At 46.5% G+C, this 22,347-nt stretch overlaps 1 protein-coding gene across 1 annotated transcript in view; it reads left to right on the top strand.

The window, feature by feature from the left end:
• CPNE7 (copine 7) overlaps positions 1-22,347 on the top strand; it is a 46,171-nt gene that overhangs the window by 6,260 nt on the left and 17,564 nt on the right. The window contains exon 3 of the mRNA XM_081868377.1: positions 20,849-21,031. Within this exon, the coding sequence (XP_081724503.1) occupies positions 20,849-21,031 (183 nt within the window). The remainder of the gene's footprint in view (positions 1-20,848; positions 21,032-22,347) is intronic.

Here is a 22,347-nt window from a genome sequence, read left to right as displayed (position 1 = left end):
TGGAGCTCTGAGCTTGGCTGGCTCCAGCCTGTTTTGCGTTGGCTCTTAGCTTGCTATGGCAGACTGGACTGCATACACCTAATGTGAAAAACCTCAGGCCCAGGTCTCTCTCTCTGGTCCTGGGCACATCCCATTTCAGGCCACACCCCCTTTCTCCAGGCCACACCCATCACTGACCCTATTTTGCCCATTGATATTTTTTTCTCTCTGGTTATGGAGTGTTCCCATAAACGCTGATAATGACCCTTGTTTACCAGGATGGAGGACCGAGAAGAACGTGTGAGTGTGTAGAAACTACCCTCTTTTACAAAAGTAGAATCTGCATTTGTTGCTCTGCCTGTGGCCCCACCCACCACTGGCATGTGGCCCTTGCTAGGTCACCCAGAAGGGAATGTGGCCCTTGGGTTGAAAAGGGTTCCTCCCCCATTGCATAGACCTATGCCACAGGTTGTGCGCTAAGGGAGTCAATTTGAGGATGTTTCTGCCTTGCTGTGGTGGTGCGTGAATGTCGAACAGCTCCAGTATGTCTTTTTACCCCTTCCTATTCTCTGGCAAGGGATGCAGGTGGCGCTGTGGGTTAAACCACAGAACCTAGGACTTGCCGATCAGGAGGTCGGCGGTTCGAATCCCTGTGATGGGGTGAGCTCCCGTTGCTCGGTCCCTGCTCCTGCCAACCTAGCAGTTCGAAAGCATGTCAAAGTGCAAGTAGATAAATAGGTACCACTCTGGTGGGAAGGTTAACGGCGTTTCTGTGTGCTGCTCTGGTTTGCCAGAAGCAGCTTAGTCATGCTGGCCACATGACCCTGAAGCTGTCTGTGGACAAACGCCGACTCCCTCAGCCAATAAAGCGAGATGAGCGCCGCAACCCCAGAGTCGGTCACGACTGGACCTAATGGTCAGGGGTCCCTTTACCTTTTTTATTCTCTGGCAACTCCCAGCCTAGAAGGGAATCCATTGGGAGATGCAGCGATGCAATGGAAGGGTCTTTCTGGAGATTCTGCTCTCAAGCACATCTTTGGTGAGCATTAATGCATCTCTGTCAATCTACTGAGTGCTTTGTAAGAGTTAAATACAAATGGATCCCTACTGAAAGCACTTAACTGATGCTGAAGGCAGGAGCACTTCTGGAGTAGCGTGTGCCAGGCATTCTTGCCCTTAGCTTCAACTGATGCTGGTTCCTGCTGGCTATGAACTGTCAAACTGGGAAGAGGATACCAGGTCCCCTGCCAGCCTCAGTGGCTAATTTCTAAGATCAAGGCACTGGGGAGGCCCAAGTTTGCCCTGGACAGCATCCCTGGCCTTTGCTTCCCAATAGGAGACGACGGGCTGTGGCCACTCAGTAAGCAAAATGCATTTGCATCACAAACTCACCTTCTTATCTGCTTAATTATTTACAGGTTAAATGTGTCTGGTAATAAACCAGAGATAAAAAAGCAAACAGTTAAAAAGAGAGAGGAGATACCAATAAATGCTATTAAAATCTGGAACATTTTCTATGCAAAGCTTGAAGAATGCACATTCATAGCGCTTTGATAAATGGGGATAGAAGAATCTGCATTTCTAATTAGTGGTTAGTGATGATAGTGACCTTAATTAATTCTTCAGCTGTTCACAATAATTTAAAATAATAATGATAAATAATCTTATAAATGAATAGAACTCTGTCCCCACAGAGGGGTGCATGGCCTCTATGCTATGGATTTTTAAACTGATTTAGAAACCATGCCTTTTCTCTGCTTCCTTGTCATAAAGGCTTTCTTTGCAGCGCTGTTACAAAATTATAGCTCTGCTTAGCTGTTTTTGTTAGTCTTTGTAACTGTTTTAAGCTGGCCTTTTATAATAATTGTCAGTGCTGTTGCCGTTGATTATTATTTTTTAAAAGATAGTATGTATTTATTTATTTATTTATTTATTTATTCATTCTGATAATGTGAGCCACCTTGGGACAGCAATGCCCCCAAATGCAGCATGTAAGTAATTTAATTAATAAACGGTGTTATGGTTGGCATCTGTCCGTCTTGGGAGACAATAAAGAAGTGCGCCTTTGGTGGTGAAGTCAAACTGCTGGAGAGTTACAGCACCTGCTGTGGCTGTAGAGACTGATATGGGAAAGACATGTTTTGTTGCAGCCGGGACCGATGAAGGCGTCTGCTTGTGCTGCTGCAGATGCACCAAGGCGTTTCTTCTGTCTGTGTTCATCTCAGTAGACATTCCTTTTCTGGTCACTGCTACGGCTGCACAACGTAGTGGGTAAGGTTCATTACAACTCCTAGAAGAGATGCAGCCCCTCCTTGCCCAGAGGACCGCAACTGCATGAGACCTGGTGTGGGGAGCCTTGGGAAAGCTAGATGTTGCTGAACTATAAATCCCATCAGCCCCAGCAAACATGGCCAATGGCCAGGGACAATGGGAGCCGTTGATCAGCAAAATCTGCAGGGCAAAAAGTTCCCCAGACCTGCATTAGATGGACAAGCTGCCTAGAATTTTGAACTTCTGCTCCCTGATCCCAGAAGCGTGGAAAGTTGGTGGAGATTATTCAGTGAGGTGAAGGCAATGCCCTCTTGATGTGCTCTGAGGCACCCTTCTCCGTTATCAAGTCACATACCTCAGGAGTAAGCCCTGACATTGAACAAGGAGATGTTCTGGGACTAAACCATGATTGCTTGTGGCTTCAATTCCAGATCAGCTCTGAGGCATTTTCCTGCCTGAGCTAAGGGCAAAGTGGTCTGTACTCCCCACCACTCCCAAGCTGCATGCCAAGTAGATAAACCAATTGAATTGGCAGTTAAATATTATTCCAATACTACACCTGAGGGCAGCAGGCAGGCTTAAGACACCTGCAGACGATCTGCTTCCTCAGCATTTGTGCCAGCACAAAGCTTATGTGGAGGTTAGACTGTGTTCAGTCTTTACTGAAATGGCTTGCAGAGAGGTTATACAACCATAAGCATTCACCCTGGTTTGCCCTGCATGGTGTTTACACGTCTTCCTGCGGATCATTCATTCACCATCCCACACTTCTCAGTGCATTTCCCTGCCCTTTTCTTAACCACAAAAAAGCCAGTGTCTTTTCAAAGGCAGATTTGTTTCACCGGGGCAACAGAGCACTTTAATCTGCTTTAAATGCACAAGCCTACAGTTCCGGCATGTGCTTGAATTCCTCCTGCAAAATGCTGACAGCCTGGAAGCGGACTTAGGGTGCAGAGGGCAGGCTGCATGGCACCCACAGCTTTATCCTCCAACACCTTCCCTGAGCTGCCTGCCCTGCTCCATCAGCCGCCTGAGGCAGCTACCTCACTCTGCATAATCCTGATTAATCTGCGTAAAGGGATACATTTGCAGGTGACTTTTTGCAGGATAAAAGGGTTTGATCCTGTGATTATTCTCTCTTGGAATGTCCTGGGGAATGAGGTTAGTTTGGTGGAGGGGGGCTTCTGAGGAGTCACAGCAGTCAACTGCTGGGTCACAACATCTGCAAACCACTCTCTGCTCACTTCCTCACCTGGGCCTGTTGCCAACCACTTCCTGTCTGCAATCTTCCTTTCCTTCCTTTGTGCACTTGCAAAGGAGAGGGAGAACGCCTGGCTTTCTTGTTGCTCCCGGCTCTCAGGCTGATTCCCTCTCCTCACTTCCCAGCACATGGCTCTTTTGTAACAGTTTCAGGGTTAATTGCCTGTAGCTTCAGATGCTCATTAGATGTTGGCACTGAAGGTTTTCATCCTCTGCTTGAATCGCTGAGCAGGCAGTGGCAATAGAGGCCAGGCAGGTGGGCTAGAAGAGATGGACAGCCAGTCCCTTGAAACGTCCAAGGCCCTTTTCTCCACCAGGGACTTCTGGAGTTGGAGAAGATGCTTTGGCTACCCATTCCAGAGGATGTGGGCTGATGTGCTCAGGCTGATGGACCTTCTGGCTCAGCTTGCAGAGGGAATGACAAGAGCCACCAGGCACCCCAGGGCATGAGAGCAGGTTGCTGGCAGAGGGCATAAGACAAGCCTGGCTCCTGGGTAAAGCCAAAGGGGGCCCCTCTAGTCCAGCATCCTGTTCTCACTGCAGGGCCAGATCTACTGTGAAACGAATGAAGCTTAAGCTTCAGAGCCCTTAATCCTGGAGGGGCCCCAGATGCTGGAAAATGTGGTGTCTAGTTAAGTCACACAACTCAAAACAACATCTTGAGGACACAAAGCTGGGAGAGGCTAAAGGGTCATTTCCAGAGGGGTAGCAGCTGTGATAAGTCAGTTGCAATGAAGTGTCTTGTGGCACCTTGAAGAGGAATGTGTTTTTATGACTGCATAGACATTAATGGACTGCATCATCAGATGCAGGAAGTGTAGCCCTTCAGTGCCACCCTATTCTTTTGGGTCTGAATGGAGACCATGCCTTCCTTTCCCACTAGAGATGTTAATTCACTCAGCTTTGCCAAGTGGATTGTTTCATCACCTGTCTCTGCTATTGTAAAGCATCACTCTGCTCATCTCACATTCATTCTGGCTCTAATTGAATTGTCACTATGTGCACCTTTTGAATTTCATTTTCATTTGGCACCACGAGCCTTTGCCCCCCCTTACAAACTAAGTGCTCGCTTGGGCGCTCTCTCTCTCTCTTTCTCTATGTCTGCAACTGAGGATTATGCTTCATGCTTCTAATGAAGTGGACCCTGTAAAATCCATGATAAAATTTGCTGTTCATCTTCAAGGTGCCATAAAACCTTTTGGGAGTTTCCCCCTCCCGAAGGGCATGCTTACTATATTTGCAGTGGCTAGTAAGGATCCAGGTGAGGTTTGGGACTTGAGAGCTCCTGGAATTCTTTGAACTTTCATGTCTTTCTTGCCTCTCCAAAAGGGGTTTCTTGTCTGCTACTAATTTGTGTAGTACCTGCTCACGTTCCGCAACTTCCATGGCATCATGAACATGGAAAGGGGAAAATGTTTGGGGGATTCAACCCTATTAAAATCTGTTCAGTTGCTCACAGCTGCTACATCGGTCCCAAAGGATCCATTTTCATCTGGTGTGTGGTAAAGAGTTCTGTGATACCCAAAAGCTTGCACAAGGGAAATCTTTCCAACCCTGTGCATGCTTTTGTGCATGTGCACATGTGTCCATGCATGCCAGTACTGTATAGAGCTTCCTTCCTTAGGGTGTCTCATTATCATAAAAGGTTGGGGTGTCAGATGCAGTAATAACTAGGCTAGCTCTGGGTGCTCTAATGTGCCTTGATTTGCAGCGGGAGGTTACCCTGCAAGGTTGGCCCAGCCCTGCAAGCCCAATTGGCTCAAGATGGGATGGTGGGGAAGAGCCAAAGATGCTAGTGTAAATCAGTTCTGTGGGAATGTGATTTCCCCCCCATTGGGAAGTGGGCAGTGGGCTACTTGAGAGAGGAAGGGAGCTTGCTGGATGACAAAGGAGGCCTCCTGCCAACCTTGGGAGCAAGTAGGCCAAGCCCTCATGTGTTGCACAGCGATAGCATTCTTCCCACTAATTCCCTCTTCCCTTGCAATTTGCATGATGAATGAGGGCTGTTAAAGCTTTCTGGGTTGCTCAACTGCAGGGATGCACACACACAGTCCTCAGCTGTCCCTTTTCCTGTGGGATCAGACTTTACTCCAGTGATAAGCATAGTTGCTCACAGTGCTCACAGTGCACGTTTCAGTCCTCCTAGCTTGGTCCCAAGCAGATGTCATGCTATCAACAAAGAGAATTTGATCAAGGTTACCAACTGACCAGGAAAAGAATTGCCCCAGCTGCTCCTGTGCCACTAACGTTGGCTGGATCAGGTGAAGCTTTTATGGCATGGCGCTGTCTCCTGTTACAATCTGCAAAAGAGCACATGAAGCTACCTTTTACCAAGGAAGACAACTGGTCCATCTAACCCAGTATTGTCTACACTGATGTGCAGTGGCTTTCCAGGGTTTCAGGTAGAAATCTCTCCCAGCCCTACCTAGAGATACTGGGAATTGAACCTGGGACCTCCTGTATGCAAGGCATATGTTCTGCCATTGAGCTACAGTTCCTGCTCTTCAGATTAAGCTGTTTTTAAAGGCACAGGTGCCTTGGTAAAAAAAGTTGACAACTGCTAAGCTATGGGTCCCCAGCGCAAGGTCAGGAGAGACATCAGTGGCTGATAGAAAGGAGCAGCAGAAGTGTTTTGGTCAAGGGCAGAAGAATGGAAGGTTGCCAACAAGCTGGGTTTGTTCGACAGTTCTTAAAAATTAGCAAAAATCAGCTGTTCTGCCTCCACTCAATCCCTGCTTATAGCAGCCGTCAACCAATGTACTTGCCAACTTTTGAAAATTCAAAAGAAGGCAAATTAGCATGCAATCCTAGACATGCCTACTCAGATGTGTAAGCACCACTGAGTTCAATGAGACTTACTCCCAGGAAATTGTGTATACAGGATTACAGCCTACACACATTTTCCCGGGAGAAATCTGTCAATTTTCTTGTTTCTCCTTTTTTTCAATCCTAAATTCAGTTATTCACACTTACACATCAGTTTGCAATTCATTAATTTTTCTAAGTCACCCTGAAAATTCTGCAGCCATTGCTTTTGACTCTCAGGCATCTCTTGAAAACCTTTTTATGCTGACAGACTCTTGCAGCAGTTTAACTATTACTTTTTATTCAGTCTCTTTGATAATTATCTGTCTTTTTTTAAAATGGTGATTGCTGTTGTTAGCTTTATACCCCACCTTCTATTCAAAGAGCTCAAGGCGGAACAGTGGCTTCTCCTGAACTCCATGTTATTCTCACAACAACCTTGTGAGGTAGGTTAGACTGAGAGACTGACTGGTCCAAGCTTACCCAGTAAGCATAATGGCAGGGATTTGAACCCTGGTCTCCCAGGTCCTAGTCCAATGTTCTAACCACTCGGCACACTAGCTCTCTTTATGCTTTAGTGTTGTACAGTGCCCAGATATTTTATGATATGATATAGCGGTATAGAAATACGCCATAAATGCTGGAATGGTAACTCCAGGATTGCATGGTCTGACAGTGCCTTGAAAATGCCACTATTTCGCAGGAGGGGGGGGGGGCGGCTGTGATGTGCATACTGGAACTTAATGTTTGTGCCATTGAAGCGGATGAAAAGGCTCTGTTGCCCTGGTGCCACAAATCTGCTTTTAAAAAGAACTGACATCTGTGGTTTGGAAGAGCGACTGGGAAATGCATTGAAACACGGGGGATGAACAAAGAGCTAATGGCAAGACATAGAAGCACCAAACTAGGATGGATGCAGGCCAAGCTAGGATGAAGGCAGGACGAAGGCTCATTGTCATAGAACTTCCCTGCAAACAAATAAGAATGAAAGCTCAGTAAAGACCGGCTATGTTCTAAGCTCCACTCAGGCTTTGTGCAAGCAAATCAGGATGAATGCTCAGTAGAGGAGGAGGTCATCAGGAAGAACCCTAAGGACCACAGACCCACAGCAACACTGCACGACATCCTGAGGTGAGGGCACCAGAGAGCTGCTGTGAAGAATAAAACAATCCAGCCCTCCTTGAATAATATAAATCTTAAGATTTGCATTAATACAGATCACAATCCTCACGAAGCCTAATTGTGGGGTTGGGGGGGTGTATCTCTAAACAGCTCAGTTTTACAGCAGCACGGCCTACGTTATTATCTCTTTTTTAGTGTGTGTCATTATCCGTCATTTGTAAGTTCTGGGTCATGCGTCACCTTCTTACCAGACTGACAAAGTTGCTGCATGAAAGCTCTGCTACGTTTTTTTTAATGTCTGAGCTACCTAGCAGCTAAGGTTTAGCAGAATCACATAAATTCTGGTCTTGCATGGATCTCTGCTTCAGCCTCTCTTTGTTCTACAAGGCTTACTTTAAATAAGCTTAGTTTCAGAATAGTTGCCAGAGGGATGCCTAGCCCAAAGCTGTGCCAAAAGTGGCGGGGGGGGGGGACATAACTCAGCGGTGGAGCATTTGCTTTGCATGCAGATGATCCCCGGTTCAATTCCTGGCATCTCCAGGTAGGGCTGCAAAGGAAACCTGAAATCCTGGAGAGCTGCTTCCAGTTAGTGAAGGCTAGGGGTGGGGAACCTTTTTTAACCCAAGGGCTCCACTCAGTCCTGGGCAATCTTCCAAGGGCCACATGCCAGCAGAAGGTGGAGCCAGAGGCAAGCAAGATTAATGACCAGAGTTCAAGGGCACATTCCATCCAGGCAAAAAGCAAAAAGGGGCTGGTGGAGATATAAGTAGGGAGGGTGTATGACATGAGCCGAGTCCCAAGGGCCAGAGAGAGAGGCTTGGAGAGCTGCATTTGGCTCCCTGACTCACGGGTAGGCAATACTGAGCTAGCTGGACTGCTGATCTGACTCAGAGTAAGGCAGCTTCCTATGTTCCTCTGCTCTGTTTTGCAGAACGAGAGAAGCCAAAGTGAGCCAAGCCACCAACGAACTGCAGGGGAGCCAAACCTAGAAAAGCCTCCTAAAAGCTAGATTTTTATTTTTATTTTTTATTTCAGTTAAACACCCTTCTCAATCCCAAATATTTGACAGGCCCTGAGCAAAATGTGGCCCACCCACCTGGTCATTCCAGAAGAAATTTAATTGGCAGCAAGCAACACCTCTCATGCTTCTTTCATTTGGTCTAGCAAGCTGAGCTCTGGAAAGCGGGCTCTAATTGCCTACCACATTGTGAAAAATCCACAGTGAAGCGGAAACGGAGCCGAACAAAGGCTGAATTAAGGGAGCCGCTTTCAGAGGGAGGGAAACCAGCCTGAAAGTTGTTTAGGAGGAGGAGGAGAGTTGTCCAGTCCTAACTTTCGTCATCCCCTTCTCTGGCAGAGGCCCAGTAAGCCAGACTCGGCCTCGATTCTGGGGAAGAGCTACTTTGAAATGTGACGATGAAGAGACAATTATAGCAGAGCCAGAGAGCATGTGATGCTTTTCATCTGAGATCGCAGCTTTGTGTTCTTTCGTATCAATAGATCCAAGGCAGCATATTCTGAAGCCTAATCTAGTAGATAATGAGCCAGCTATGCACACCCACTTCTTTGGGCAGTTGGATCCATATTGTTCGAAATGCACCGTCCATACCCTAATAAACGTGTCTGCCTTTGAGGTGCTACAGGAATCTTGGCTGGTTTCGCTGCAACAGGGCAGCACAGCTGCTGCCTCTCTGCAAAAGGTCTTGTGTCTTGTTCCCAAGGGCATCAGGCTGGCCTCTGCCAGAGAACAAAGCTCTGGGCTAAGTGGATCTTTGGCCCGGCACAGCATGGAAAACGTCCTGAAGATCACCCTGTGAAAGGGACAGGTCTGAGCGGTGCTGAGCATAGTGAAAGTCTCCCTTCCTGGAACAAGCCCGCTTGGCTGTTGCTGAGGCTAATTTATTGTCTGAAGCAGGCAGTGCAAACCCACTGTTTGCACTTAGATGGCATGGCAAAAATCAATATTGAAATGGGCTCTTGTATTTTCGAGGGAGCCCAGCCGTCTTGGCCCATATTAGCAGCCATGGAAAATCACTTTGGCCAGCATCCCGACGGCGCGCTTTGCCCTGACGTTGATAAAGTTACCATTTTGTGCTTTGTCGTTATTTAAAAATCATTACAGAAGTACAGCAATGTAGCAGCGATTTCTGCCTTCCTCTGGGAGCGTCTGATAGCTGCTCAGGCTTCCGTGGACAAAGGGTTATTGGCAGCTGACACCGAGGCCAACTCCACAGCTTGGCACCTGTTGCTTGCTGTGCAACCAGGGCAGCCCTGAGGGCGGGAGAGGAAACAACCATTTACCTTTCCTGGTTGTTGGTTAGCGAAAGGTGGCCTTTACAGTGTAGAGCAGGGACTCTCAGTTACTCAAGCCCCAGGGGTCTGAGTAACTCACCCAGGGAGTCCGTGGCACATATCCCTCAACTTTCTTGAGACATCCTGTTTTGGGGGGCTGTGCTCTTGCATGAGAGCATGGCACCCAAAAGTGTGCAAGATCATGGCCAGATACACATCTCACATGAGATTGCAATGCCCCAAAATGTGCAGTTTGGGGCAACATGCTCTTGTGTGGATCATGTGACTTGCACAGTAGTGTAGCCTGGAAGATACACATCCCAGTTTTCTGCTGGGGCATGTTGGAGGGTAGGGTGGCACCATTCACATATCAAAAACTACCACAGAGACATCAACATTTTCAAAAGTAAGGCATCCATGGTTTAGCTTTTGAAAGACAAGGGGTCTGCAGTACAACACTCATTGGAAACCACTGGGATAGATCACCTATCTTTGTGCAACTGAAAATGGACGGCTCACCACAGCATCTTTGCAAACATCTCTTTGTTTCCAGGCTACATGCCAGGGCAATGCCTGCCCCACTGCAGATAAACACATGCTCCAGAATCCACTAAAGGCAGAACCCAATTGGGATAATTTTCCAAAGTCTCATTTCCAGCAACTAGCACAGCCTCCTTCAAGCTGGGGCCCTCCTGATGTTTTGGCCAGTTGGGGATGGTCGGTATTGTAGTCCAAAATATATGCGAGGACCCAAGGTTGAGGGAGGCTCAACCCGTTCAAGGAAACTCAACCTCAGCCTCATTTTTTTGTTTCTCTCAAAGCCCCCTGCTGTTCAGTGAAACTGGACAAGCAGCTTTGAAGCGGCTGTCGCTTAGTGGGAAGAACTGTGCCAATCCATTAAACAGAAAATCCCAGCCAGCAGCTCCAGCTGGAGCATACATGATGGACAGGACTTGGAAGCTGCCCTGTCCACTCTGACATGTCCAGTTTGGCCACTGACTCTTGGCATTAAACCCTCAGAGGACGTCTTGAGGGATGGTGAGCGCTGCTCCAGGATGATCTTAGCCGTACGTTTGGAGGAGATTAGAGCTGACAGTTATTGCATCAAATTAATAAATCCCTGCTCATTAGGGGGGAGGTTTTTGGTGAAGTTTCCTGAGATGAAGGAGCTTTGGGGGAATCGATTGCCACGGAGCGTGCATCCCTCCGGCTGGCTCATTGAAACTCAAATGAAATCAGGATTTGGGGAAGCAAATGGAAGGGCCCTCCCTGCTGCTGCGTAATCAATATGGAAAGCAGAGAGGCATTGTGCCAGGCTAATCTTGTTCCCTTCCCTGCCAGGATGAGAAAGAAAGTTCCCACTTTCAGGTGGGAAAGCAAGCAAGAGCACTTTCTTCCCTCCCCCAAAGGAAAAGGCTGCTGGTCTGAAAGGCTTTAATTCAGCTTGAGGAATTGGGAACAAAAAGAAAAAAGAAAAAAAGAAATCACTTTTGGACAAACAGCAGCAGGAGCGTCTCCTGCACAAGCTCATTGAGCGGAGTGGGAGCTGTTCCATAGGGTCCCAGCACACTTGCACTCCTCCCGTTCACCTGCCTCCTTCTCCAAGGCATGGCCAACTCTGTCATCGGTTCCTGCCGCAACCAACTGACACCATCTCCACTGCCACACTGTGCCAGAACTGGAGAGCAGAGGCACTGAAAGTGGTGCCTGCAGAAGGAAAGCTGCAGATGGCTCGTGCAAGCCAGCCAAGCCACATTCCTGAGGAATGTCAATGCCAATCTGAACTGCTATGAAGCAGTGTCACCCTGGCATCCTCACTGGCACCCCAAGGGATGCTGTCATGTAGTTGCTGGCGCCAGCCCTGATGGAATAATGGATTCTGATGCCATCATTGTGCTTGCGTGTGTTGGGGCAGGGGCAAGGAAGGGATAGCAAGTGAAAGAAAGCTCAGGCTGCCTGGGATAGATTCATAGGAAGACACCTGATACTGAGTCAGGCCTTTGGTTTATCTAGCTCAGTATTATCTGCTACACTGACTAGCAGCAGCTCTCTACAATTTCATGAAGGAGTCTCTCCCACCCCTATGTGGAGATGCTGGGGACTGAACCTGTGACAGCCCCTGATCCACCACTGCCTAGGGGGAGTTGTTGTTTACAGAGCACTGCTCGCATACTAGGAACAGAGGTCCTGTGATCTACTTTAGACAAGAGAGAAAGGGGACAGCCCCTGACCAAGTAAGCAGAAGGGCTAGGGAAGGGCCCCCTTTTTATTTTGCATTCCTGATTATTTGTGCTTATAATGGTATTGGGGTGGTCTCACGAGGTTCTGCTTTCCATACTGTTTGCACCTGCAAAAGTTTTTGGACTGCTTCATTTCCAGTCAGTGCATGTCCCATAACTTTCTGCTGAAATCCGGCAACTTTCCATACCCCAAATGTTCTGGCTTATTTTTTTTTGCCTCGCTTTTTGCAGCACTTTCACTCCAGATGGCCATGATGTGGTGGCATTGGGGAATTATTACAGGATAACTCATCATTCAGACAGATGTGTGGATGGGTCCAGTTTGTACCCAATGCCAGCGAACTATGGTTGCATCAGTGTTGCAGTATATGCTGCAAAAAAATCCAAGCACCAGTCTGGAGTGGCTCTCTTGATGCTGGTGGAGAGGCAGGGCAGGTACCTTCAGCCTGAGGCTGCCAGCCACCCTGACAATCCCCCCCCAAAAAAAATAACCTGGCACCCTCACAAAGCCTCCCCACAAAAACTGGGATCAGTGCCTGAGGAATGGCTCATTAGCATCTCATCTGCATTCACCACAGTAACGATTCCACTCCCCGAATGTTTAGGCAAAATTCTATTCCATTTCCATAAGAGCGTCAGTTTCTATCCCTTAAGAAGGTAGGTAGGAGGAGGAGAGGAAGGGAGGGAGCTGTGATGCTATCCGGGTGCCGCAAATAACCAGCCTCAAATAACCAGCCCTCTGGAGCTGGAGATAAAGGGCAGGAGAAGGCACTCACTCTTCCCTTCCCTTCCTACCACGAATATCACAAGCGCAGATCCTTTCCTTCATCAGAATAATTCCACTGCTAATCCAGGAGAGAGAGAGAGAAAGACTGATATTGCTAATGTAGAGAATGCAGGGAACAGGGCCTGCAGATTTGCGGCATTTTCTCCAACATTTCATATTAATTATATAAAAAAAATTGGCTCCAGAATTCGTTTTCTTCTTACTGGAAAAAAGACCTTTTAATTTAGGCTATAAAAGTCCACTGTCCATGTGTGTCTGTGTTTATAAAGCTGTTACCTCTGAAGAACTCTTGGTTTGGCGTTTTGGTTTTTTAATTACTCATTTCTATTTTTTATATATTCAACATACTCATATGAGCCATCATGTGAGCGTTATTTTGTTTAAACCAAATGGATGCATATAATTTAAAATGATAAAATAAAAAATACAAGGAAACTCAGTGTTAATATCTGCAGAAAGCAGCAAAGCAATAATATCCAGCAGAAATAACCAATTGGGGAAAAACAAAAACTGCATCAGTAACATGCTGGAAGTCCTGGACAAGCATAAAAACTCTGCCTACCACTGGAAAAACCTCAAATTTGTATGTGATGCAAGGCGGTACACCCCCCCGGAAGACTTTCCATACATGGGGTGCCACAACCACAACTGCCCCCCAATCCCCTGCCTAACTTCAGAAGACAGGGGACCTAGAGATACGTCTCTGGAGAAAAACGTGAAGCTCATCACTTAGCTGGTGAAGCCCTGAGTTTACTTTCAGTCACAGGAATTCTATTGAGTCAGGCTGATGGTCCATCTAGCTCAGTATTTGCTTGTCTTTAAGGTGCCGCAGGACCTTAAGGGATGCGGGTGGCGCTGTGGGTTAAACCACAGAGTCTAGCACTTGCCGATCAGAAGGTTGGTGGTTCAAATCCCCACAATGGGGTGAGCTCCCGTTGCTTGGTCCCTGCTCCTGCCAACCTAGCAGTTCGAAAGCACCCCAAAAAGTGCAAGTAGATAAATAGGTACCGCTCCAGCGGGAAGGTAAACAGCGTGTCCGTGCACTGCTCTGGTTCGCCAGAAGCGGCTTAGTCATGCTGGCCACATGACCCGGAAGCTGTACGCCGGCTCCCTCGGCCAATAAAGCGAGATGAGCGCCGCAACCCCAGAGTCGGTCTCGACTGGACCTAATGGTCAGGGGTCCCTTTACCTTTACCTTTAAGGTGCCACAAGACTCTTAGCTGTTCTGAGTGGCAGCAGATTTCCAGAGTTTCAGATGGAGTTTTCCTAGCCTCACCTCAGTCCTCATGATCTTGAAAAAGAGCTGATTTCAATAGGAACATTGGAAGCTGCCTTCCAAAAGTGACAAGCGGCAATCCACAGAAAGAACTGATTGGCGTTTGCTCCAGTTCAGCAGTAAAGTGCAGGTTTTCCCAGGTAAGCTGCCAGGACAAATAATAATAATAAACACCATTTGGACACAGAGTTCTAAAGTCTGCACCTGTGCCTAGAAATGTGGCACAGAAGGAAGTCAGGATGAGTCCTGAGTCAGACCATTGGTCCATCTAACTCAGTATTGTCTTCATTGGCTAGCAGTGGCTCTCCAGAGTTTCAGACAGGGCAGTTTTTCTCTGCCCAAACTACAGATGCCAGGGGTTTAAACTGGGTGTATGTGTTGTACCACTGTGACAGCCCTTTCTGAACTAAAAAATAATGCTTACATACCCCTGTCTCTTTTGCATTCTGTTTTAACTAGAAGAACAAATGCTTTGGTGAGCGGGACTCAATGATATTTCACCCACAAGACATAGGAGAAGGAGGAAGTGATCAGAGTTGGGTCTGTCTTCACCATAGACTCTGTGTTCTGGCTCAGGGACACCAAATGGTGACTCCAGCATGCAGTGTTTCAACCTCCCACTACAGGCAGTTAATGGCACCAGTCTGCCTGCTTTGTCTGCTCAAGAAACTGGCATTACTCTGGGTGCAGTGACCCTGTCTCCTCTCCCCTTCTTTTTAATGTCTACACTATGTTTAGGCTACAGTTCTGTGCACACTTAACTTGTCAGTCAGCTCTGCAAAGTACACCAGTGGGACTCACTTCTGAGTAAGCAACATGCCTAGGATTGCACTGTGAATTTGCAAAACAGCCTACAATCTTTGTTCTGCATTAACTCTCACAGCAATGCTGTGAGGTTTGCTGCTCTTGTTCTCAGAGGCCACAAATAGGCCAGTGGCAAAGGTGGTTGGACTTGGATCTGAGGTCCAGGGCTGGCTGGCCCAGGGCATTTTGCTGTCTCAGGCAAAATGGCACCTCCCCACTGTGGGAATGTTCTGGGGTGCAGGAGAGGATATATTGTGAGATTATATCCTAATCCAACTTGTGCTAACAAGTTCCCAAAATATCAGCAGAGTTTATGACATTCCCCTTTTAGTTCACAACAGTAACGTCTGCACAGGTTCGCTAGAACCTCTATAATAATTACTCTGGTAATTTCCCCTTTTGTTCCCTCTTAAAATACAAGACACGACACAGTCTTCATAAAAGTATAAAAGAGTTTACTCACGTTCTGTTCACAATATGATCCCAGAAGGCAGACAGCTTTAAAAAGGTTACATACACTTAGAATCTATCTTATAGGAAGATAGTACTGTCCTCTCTTGGCTGAGAGCCAAGAGGGCATGTTGCTCCTTCAGAAGATGAAGATGAGAGAGAGAGATATGGCTGCCTGCCCTGTGCTTTTATCATTTACCTGCACAGGTGAGGCCACACCCACCTCTGGTCACATGCGGAGGAAGTCCGTCCCCAGGAAGTTTACCTGCTTGCTAGACAGACATCCCTCCCCATGTTCTAACACGTACACTCTAGGAATGTTGTCACTGACTGCTCCTGTGTTTACATCCCACATACCCCTTCTCAGGCAATACAACATACACAAAACATAAACAACTTTATTCAACCACCCAGAGTCCCAGCTTGAAACGTAGATTCTGGAAACTCTCCCTTGGTAGGGGTTTCATCAGGATGTCAGCAGTCATCTCTTGGGTGCTGCAGTAGGATAGTTCCACAAGTCCATCCTGGATCATCTGGCGTATGTAGTGGTATTTAACCCCAATGTGTTTTGTTCTGGCCAGGAACTTCTCACTCTGCGTCAGCTTCAGGCAACTTTGATTGTCCTCTAGCAAGCTGACAGGCCCTTTTCTCACCAACCCAAAGTCCTTTATGAGTTGATCAAGCCAGGCGATCTCTCTGCAGGCTTCTGTTGCTGCAACGTATTCTGATTCTGTGGAAGATAATGCTACACAGCTCTGTTTATAACTGCCTCATGAAACAGGTCCATCACCAAACATGAAAACATGACCACTTGTTGATTTATAATCAGCATTATCCCCAGCCCAATCCGCATCAGTATACCCAACCAACTTAGGGTCTCTGACGGCTGGTAACCTTAATTTACAATTCATGGTACCCTTCAAATATCGCACCACCCTCTTTACACCTGCCCAATCATGCTCAGTGGGAGAATTCACTTTTCTGCTAAGAATCCCCACAGCATTAGCTAAGTCAGGTCTACATGTGGTAGCTAAATACAAAAGTTTACCAATCGCCGACCTGTAGTCATTGTTGTCTGGCAACTGCTTCGAATCCTGCTGATTCTTCAGGAAGTCAGTAGCCATCGGTGTAGCAACTGGATGTGCGTCTTGCATCTGCATGTGCTCAATCAGCTCGTGGATCTTCTGTCTTTGGCTGAGAAGAAATGAGCTGTCCTCTTCTCTTTCCACCTGGATCCCGAGGTAGTACTGGACATCTCCTAGCTCCTTGACTTCCACCTCTTTGCTAAGGTGTTTTACTATCTGTGTATAGTCTTTCTCACTTGCTGTGGCAATAATCAGGTCATCAACAAAAGCTAAGATATATGAGAATTGTCCATTATTTGACTTACTGTACAAGCACTTATCAGCGTCGCCTTGCTTGTACCCAAGTTGCGTCAGCATTTTATGCAACTTCTGGTTCCAGGCTCTAGCAGCCTGTTTAAGTCCATAAAGTCCTTCCTGGAGTTTGCACACTAAATGTGCCTCATGTGGTTTCATAAAACCTTTGGGCTGCTTCATGTAAATTTCCTCAGAAATCTGCCCATGTAGAAAAGCGGTAGCAATGTCTATGTGTTTCACTCTCATTTTCTTGGAGGCTGCAATGCTTAAAAGCATTCTTACGCTGCTGTACCTCACGGTTGGTGCAAAAACTTCATCATAGACTTCACCAAAACGCTGTGAAAATCCCTGTGCTACAAGTCTAGCTTTGTAGCGTTGCACTTCTACTTCTGACCCCTTCTTAACCTTGAAAACCCATTTACTGCCAATGGCCTTCTTACCGGGAGGCAGCTCAGTGAGTGTCCAGGTCTTGTTCTGATGCAGTGCATCCATCTCCTCCTGTGCGGCCTTCCTCCAGAGACTGGCTTCTGCAGCTGGCATCTCCTGTATCTCTTCCCAAGTGGAAGGTTCCTGTGGAAACGCCGACCCTGCAAAGTAGGACAACCGTAATGGTGGAACACCTTTGTTGGTTCTGGACGAGCGCCTGACCTCTGGTTCTGTGACCGCATCAGCTTCCTCATCCTCCTCCAATGCAGGCATGTTCCCATCTGAGTCCTCATCTTCGTCTCTGGTGCCGCCAGGGTTCTGGTCCTCTGCGTCTTCTGGTGCGTTGCCTGTAGGGGGCGCTGTAACACTCGAAGGCAGATTAGTACTTTGTGTGGTCTCAAAAGGGAAATATACGAACTCTTGAGTCCTTTTTGACTCATCTGAAGAATCCACAACAGTGTTCTTAGTGTCTACTTTTCCATATTCATCAACATAAACCGCATGGTATGCATTTGTCTTACCAGTTTGTAAGTCCATAATTCTGTATCCTTTGCCTCCAGAGGCATATCCCACAAGGATACCTGCTTTTGCCCTGGAGTCAAGCTTGTGTCTTTGTTCCTTGGGCACGTGGAAGTAACACGGACTTCCAAACACATGTATGTGCGACAGATTGGGAGCTTTCCCATGCCAAAGTTCAAATGGTGTGCGCTCTGCACCTTTAGTTGGCAGTCTATTCTGCAAATAGACCGACGTGTATACTCCTTCGGCCCACAGCTTCTGTGGCAAACATGCATCCTTTAGCATGCACCTTGTCATGTCCATAATGGACCTAAACTTTCTCTCAGCTATGGCATTCTGCTGTGGTGTGTAAGGAATTGTGGTTACGTGTGCAATTCCTTCCTTGGCCAGGAGAGCCTGCATTTCATTTGAGCAGTACTCACCTCCATTGTCGCTCATTAACACAGCTGGAGCTCTCTGGAATTTATTCTTGACCATGGCAATGTATTTCTTGAGCTTGTCCACTGTCTCACTCTTCTCTTTGAGGAAATATACAACACAAAATCTTGAAAAGTCATCCAGAAATATTAAAATATATCTATTCTTTCCCAGTGAGGGAACATTCATGGGTCCACGTATGTCAGTGTGCACTATGTCAAGCACTTTGTTGCTTCTTTGTTCTGCCCAACGTGGAAATGAAGGTTTTACAGCCTTCTCAGTAATACAGCTTATGCACTTTGCTGGAGTTTTGTTGCTCTGCTTTCCCTGCAAACCTCTTACAAGATCTCTTTTCTGTAGATCCAGAATGACGTTGGTATCTCTATGTCCAAGCCTTCTGTGCCATAGGTCCAGATCCACTTCATTCTTCTGGCTGGAATATGCCACTTTTGCAGACTGGTTCTCTGAAAGATCAAGCTCATATACACCATTTATTAGCTTTGCTTGAGCAACCACTTTGCCATTTTTAGTCACCTTGCATTCTCCATTTCCAAATGTGATCTGGAAACCTTTCTTGTCCAAAGTGGACACACTGATTAAATTGCAGCTCAGCTCTGGAACATACAAAACTCTAGAGATTGTGTTCTCAATGCATTCATTGTTTATATTGCATTTCAGACTCATGGAACCTGCACCTTTTGCTTTAACAATGTTCCCATCTGCAATTTCAATTTCAGATCCTTCTTCATCATTTATCTCATTAAAATAGTCCTTTTTATATGAAAAACGCGAGCTCGCTCCTGAATCAATTATCCATTTATTACGTCTATTCTCACGATTCTGGACAGTTAAATTCCTTTCTTGCAGTAGCCATGTGCATTCACATTTCCCCTTCTTGTCCCCTTTTGGCTGAAAGGGGTGGGGTTTCTTTGCTTTAGGAGCCTTGCAATTCTTTGCAATGTGTCCTTCTTTGTTACAATTGAAACAAATCACTTTCTTAGGCATCTCTTTGGACTTTGTACATTGCCTAGATGCATAACTGCTGTCCTTCCTTCTAGCATTTCTCACTGGAGATTCAGCTCTATCTATGCATTCTTCTTTTAAATAACCAATCAAGTCTTTAAAAGTCAGACCTTGTCTATGATCCATCAAACTTACAAATGCGCTAAAGCGTGGTCCAAGCGATGATAACAAAAATGCTATCTTTGTATCTTCATCAAAAGCTTTGGGAGTCAGATCAATTCTTTGAATAATCTCAGTAAACTTGTTGATGTGCTCTGTGAATTCCTCTTTTGAATTCATGCTCAATCTGGTTAATTTACACACCAAGTTTCTGAAGCAGTTTATGCTAGATTCTCCATACACGCGCTCAATATCTCTTAAAATTTGAGAAGCATCATCTGTACTATTTATTAATGATAGCTGCTCATCACTAAGTCCACTCAAAATTATGTGTCTAGCTTCGCTATTCATGCGTTTCCAAGCACTTATCTTGGCTAAATCTCCCTCAGTTGTTCCTGTAGGTTGAGGGTTTAAAGCTTCCAAAATGTGCTTATAATCTAAGCATGCTATCAAGCGCTGCTTCCAGTGTATGAAATTGTGTTCATTCAGCACAGGCATTCCTAGCTTTGCATCACTATCAAAAGCTGCTCTAGCCATCTTAAAATCCAAAATTTGAAAATTCTTCAAAATTTCAAAATTTCTCAAAATTTCAAAATCAAAATCTCAAAAATCTCAAAATTCAAAACAATTATTCACTGCCTTGGGTCACTGTGAACTCTGAGGGAAGGGGGGGGTTGCTTAATCCCCACTGCACAATGGAACAGAGGACCATGTGCTTACCAGGAAGTTAACTCAGAAAAAAATACTACTCAACTCAAAATCACAATCCAACGCAATCCTTCAAAAATACGCAGAAATATGCAATACTGGGCCCATAACCCTTTGTGGGAATGTTCTGGGGTGCAGGAGAGGATATATTGTGAGATTATATCCTAATCCAACTTGTGCTAACAAGTTCCCAAAATATCAGCAGAGTTTATGACATTCCCCTTTTAGTTCGCAACGGTAACGTCTGCACAAGTTCGCTAGAACCTCTATAATAATTACTCTGGTAATTTCCCCTTTTGTTCCCTCTTAAAATACAAGACACGACACAGTCTTCATAAAAGTATAAAAGAGTTTACTCACGTTCTGTTCACAATATGATCCCAGAAGGCAGACAGCTTTAAAAAGGTTACATACACTTAGAATCTATCTTATAGGAAGATAGTACTGTCCTCTCTTGGCTGAGAGCCAAGAGGGCATGTTGCTCCTTCAGAAGATGAAGATGAGAGAGAGAGATATGGCTGCCTGCCCTGTGCTTTTATCATTTACCTGCACAGGTGAGGCCACACCCACCTCTGGTCACATGTGGAGGAAGTCCGTCCCCAGGAAGTTTACCTGCTTGCTAGACAGATATCCCTCCCCATGTTCTAACATGTACACTCTAGGAATGTTGTCATTGACTGCTCCTGTGTTTACATCCCACATCCACACCATGAGAAAAATCTAACTGGCCTGGCAGCTGAATCTTATTTTGACACTGGTGATAGAATAGGGTCATCTACCTGCACTGAGTGCAGCCGACAGACTGCACGGTACATCCATCTGTGTTCAATCCCTGCCCCTCAAGATATGCTGCAAGAGGTAGTTGCCTCGCTCTGCCTAAGAATATGGCCAGCCCTGTGAGCGGCTCATTTCGAAGCTTTCTTTCCACTAACCCTGAACTTGATATTCCACTCATCTTGAATGTCTGCTTTTCCTCCCATGTGTTCCACAGGTGGACCGATCAGAGGTCATCAGAAGCAACCTGAACCCCATCTTTGCCAAGGTCTTCATGGTTGACTATTACTTTGAGGAGGTGCAGAAACTGCGGTTTGAAGTGTATGACATTCATGGTCACAGCAGCATTGGGACTCACGATGACGACTTCTTGGGCGGCATGGAATGCACAGTGGGCCAGGTAAGGAGGGGCAGGTGCCGCCACATGAGGTTGGCGCAAACAGTGGTAGCAGAACAGAACAGCTCTCCTTTGCTCCAAGCGAGAGAAAGGGAAAGAGCTGCATGGCCAATCTGGGAGCCAACAAAAAGGCCCAGTCCTAGTTCAGTATTGCATTGCATTGCATCTATATCCCACCTTTTCTCTGAGGAGCTCAAGATGGTCTATGTGGTTCTCCCTTAATCCTCATAACAACCCTGTGAGGTAGGTTAAGCTGAGAGGGAGTGACCAGCCCAAGGATATATTTTATACGCCAGCACAGCAGTTTGTAACCAAATGAATGCGGACAAAAAAATTGCTAAGGATTGCTTGGATGAACTTGAATTGAGCTGTGCATTGAATGTGAACTGAACTAATAATTCATTTTGCAAAGGGACAAATGTGAACTGGATTCAGTTCCCTTTTAGATATGCTGAAGCTGAGCTCAAACGAGTCCCTTTAAAAATTTGACTTTCCAAATTCTGCAAAGGCCTGCCATCCACTTTCCTGCTGTGGCTCGTCCACAGCGATTGCCCCTTAAAAGCAAGGAGCAGCATGCGGACTGGAGCTCTCCACTCTCTCTCTCCATGGGATAATTGCCAGCCATTGCCAGCCTCCTGTGGCTTTGCTGTGTGGCTCATGTGCAAAAGCAGTGATGAGCAAGTATATTGAGGCTCTGAGCAGCTTCCACGGGTCTGCCTGCTGAGTCTCCCCCACGCCCAGCATGCTGCAGGATTCCCCCTCATTGTGCTTTTTTGTCAGGCAGAACCATTGTGTGACTCACCTGTTTTGGTCCCTGAGCCAGTGCTGAGATCATTTCCCATTAAAAAAAACCATAAGAAGAGCCTGTTGCATTGGACCTATGGCCCATCTAGTCCAGCATCCTGTTCTCACAGTGGCCAACCAGATGTTTGTGGGAAGACCACAAGCAGCAAGTGAGCACAATAGCACTCTCCCCATTTGTGATTCCCAACAGCTGTTATTCAGAAGCATTACTGCCTCTGACAGGGGAGGTAGGGCATTACCACCAGGTTAGTAGCCACTGATAACCCTCTCCTCCATGGATTTGTCCAATCCTCTTTTAAAACCATCCAAGTTGGTGACCAGCACAGCCTCCTGTGGGAGCGAGGTCCATAACTATGCACTCCATGTCTATGTCTATACTCTGGTAACCTCTAGGTTAGGTTCCTGAAATGTGTTATATGTGGGACTGCCTCAAGCTCCTTCCTGCACCCCAATATGCCAATAGACTCCAACACTCCTTCCAAGTGAAGCAGTGCATCACATGGAGAGTGTAATAA

Source organism: Podarcis erhardii (assembly GCF_964252035.2).
Source record: "Podarcis erhardii genome assembly, chromosome: 7".
Lineage (NCBI taxonomy): Eukaryota > Metazoa > Chordata > Lepidosauria > Squamata > Lacertidae > Podarcis > Podarcis erhardii.
Note: the sequence above shows the minus strand (reverse complement) of the source record. Positions and strands in the feature narration are given on the sequence as shown.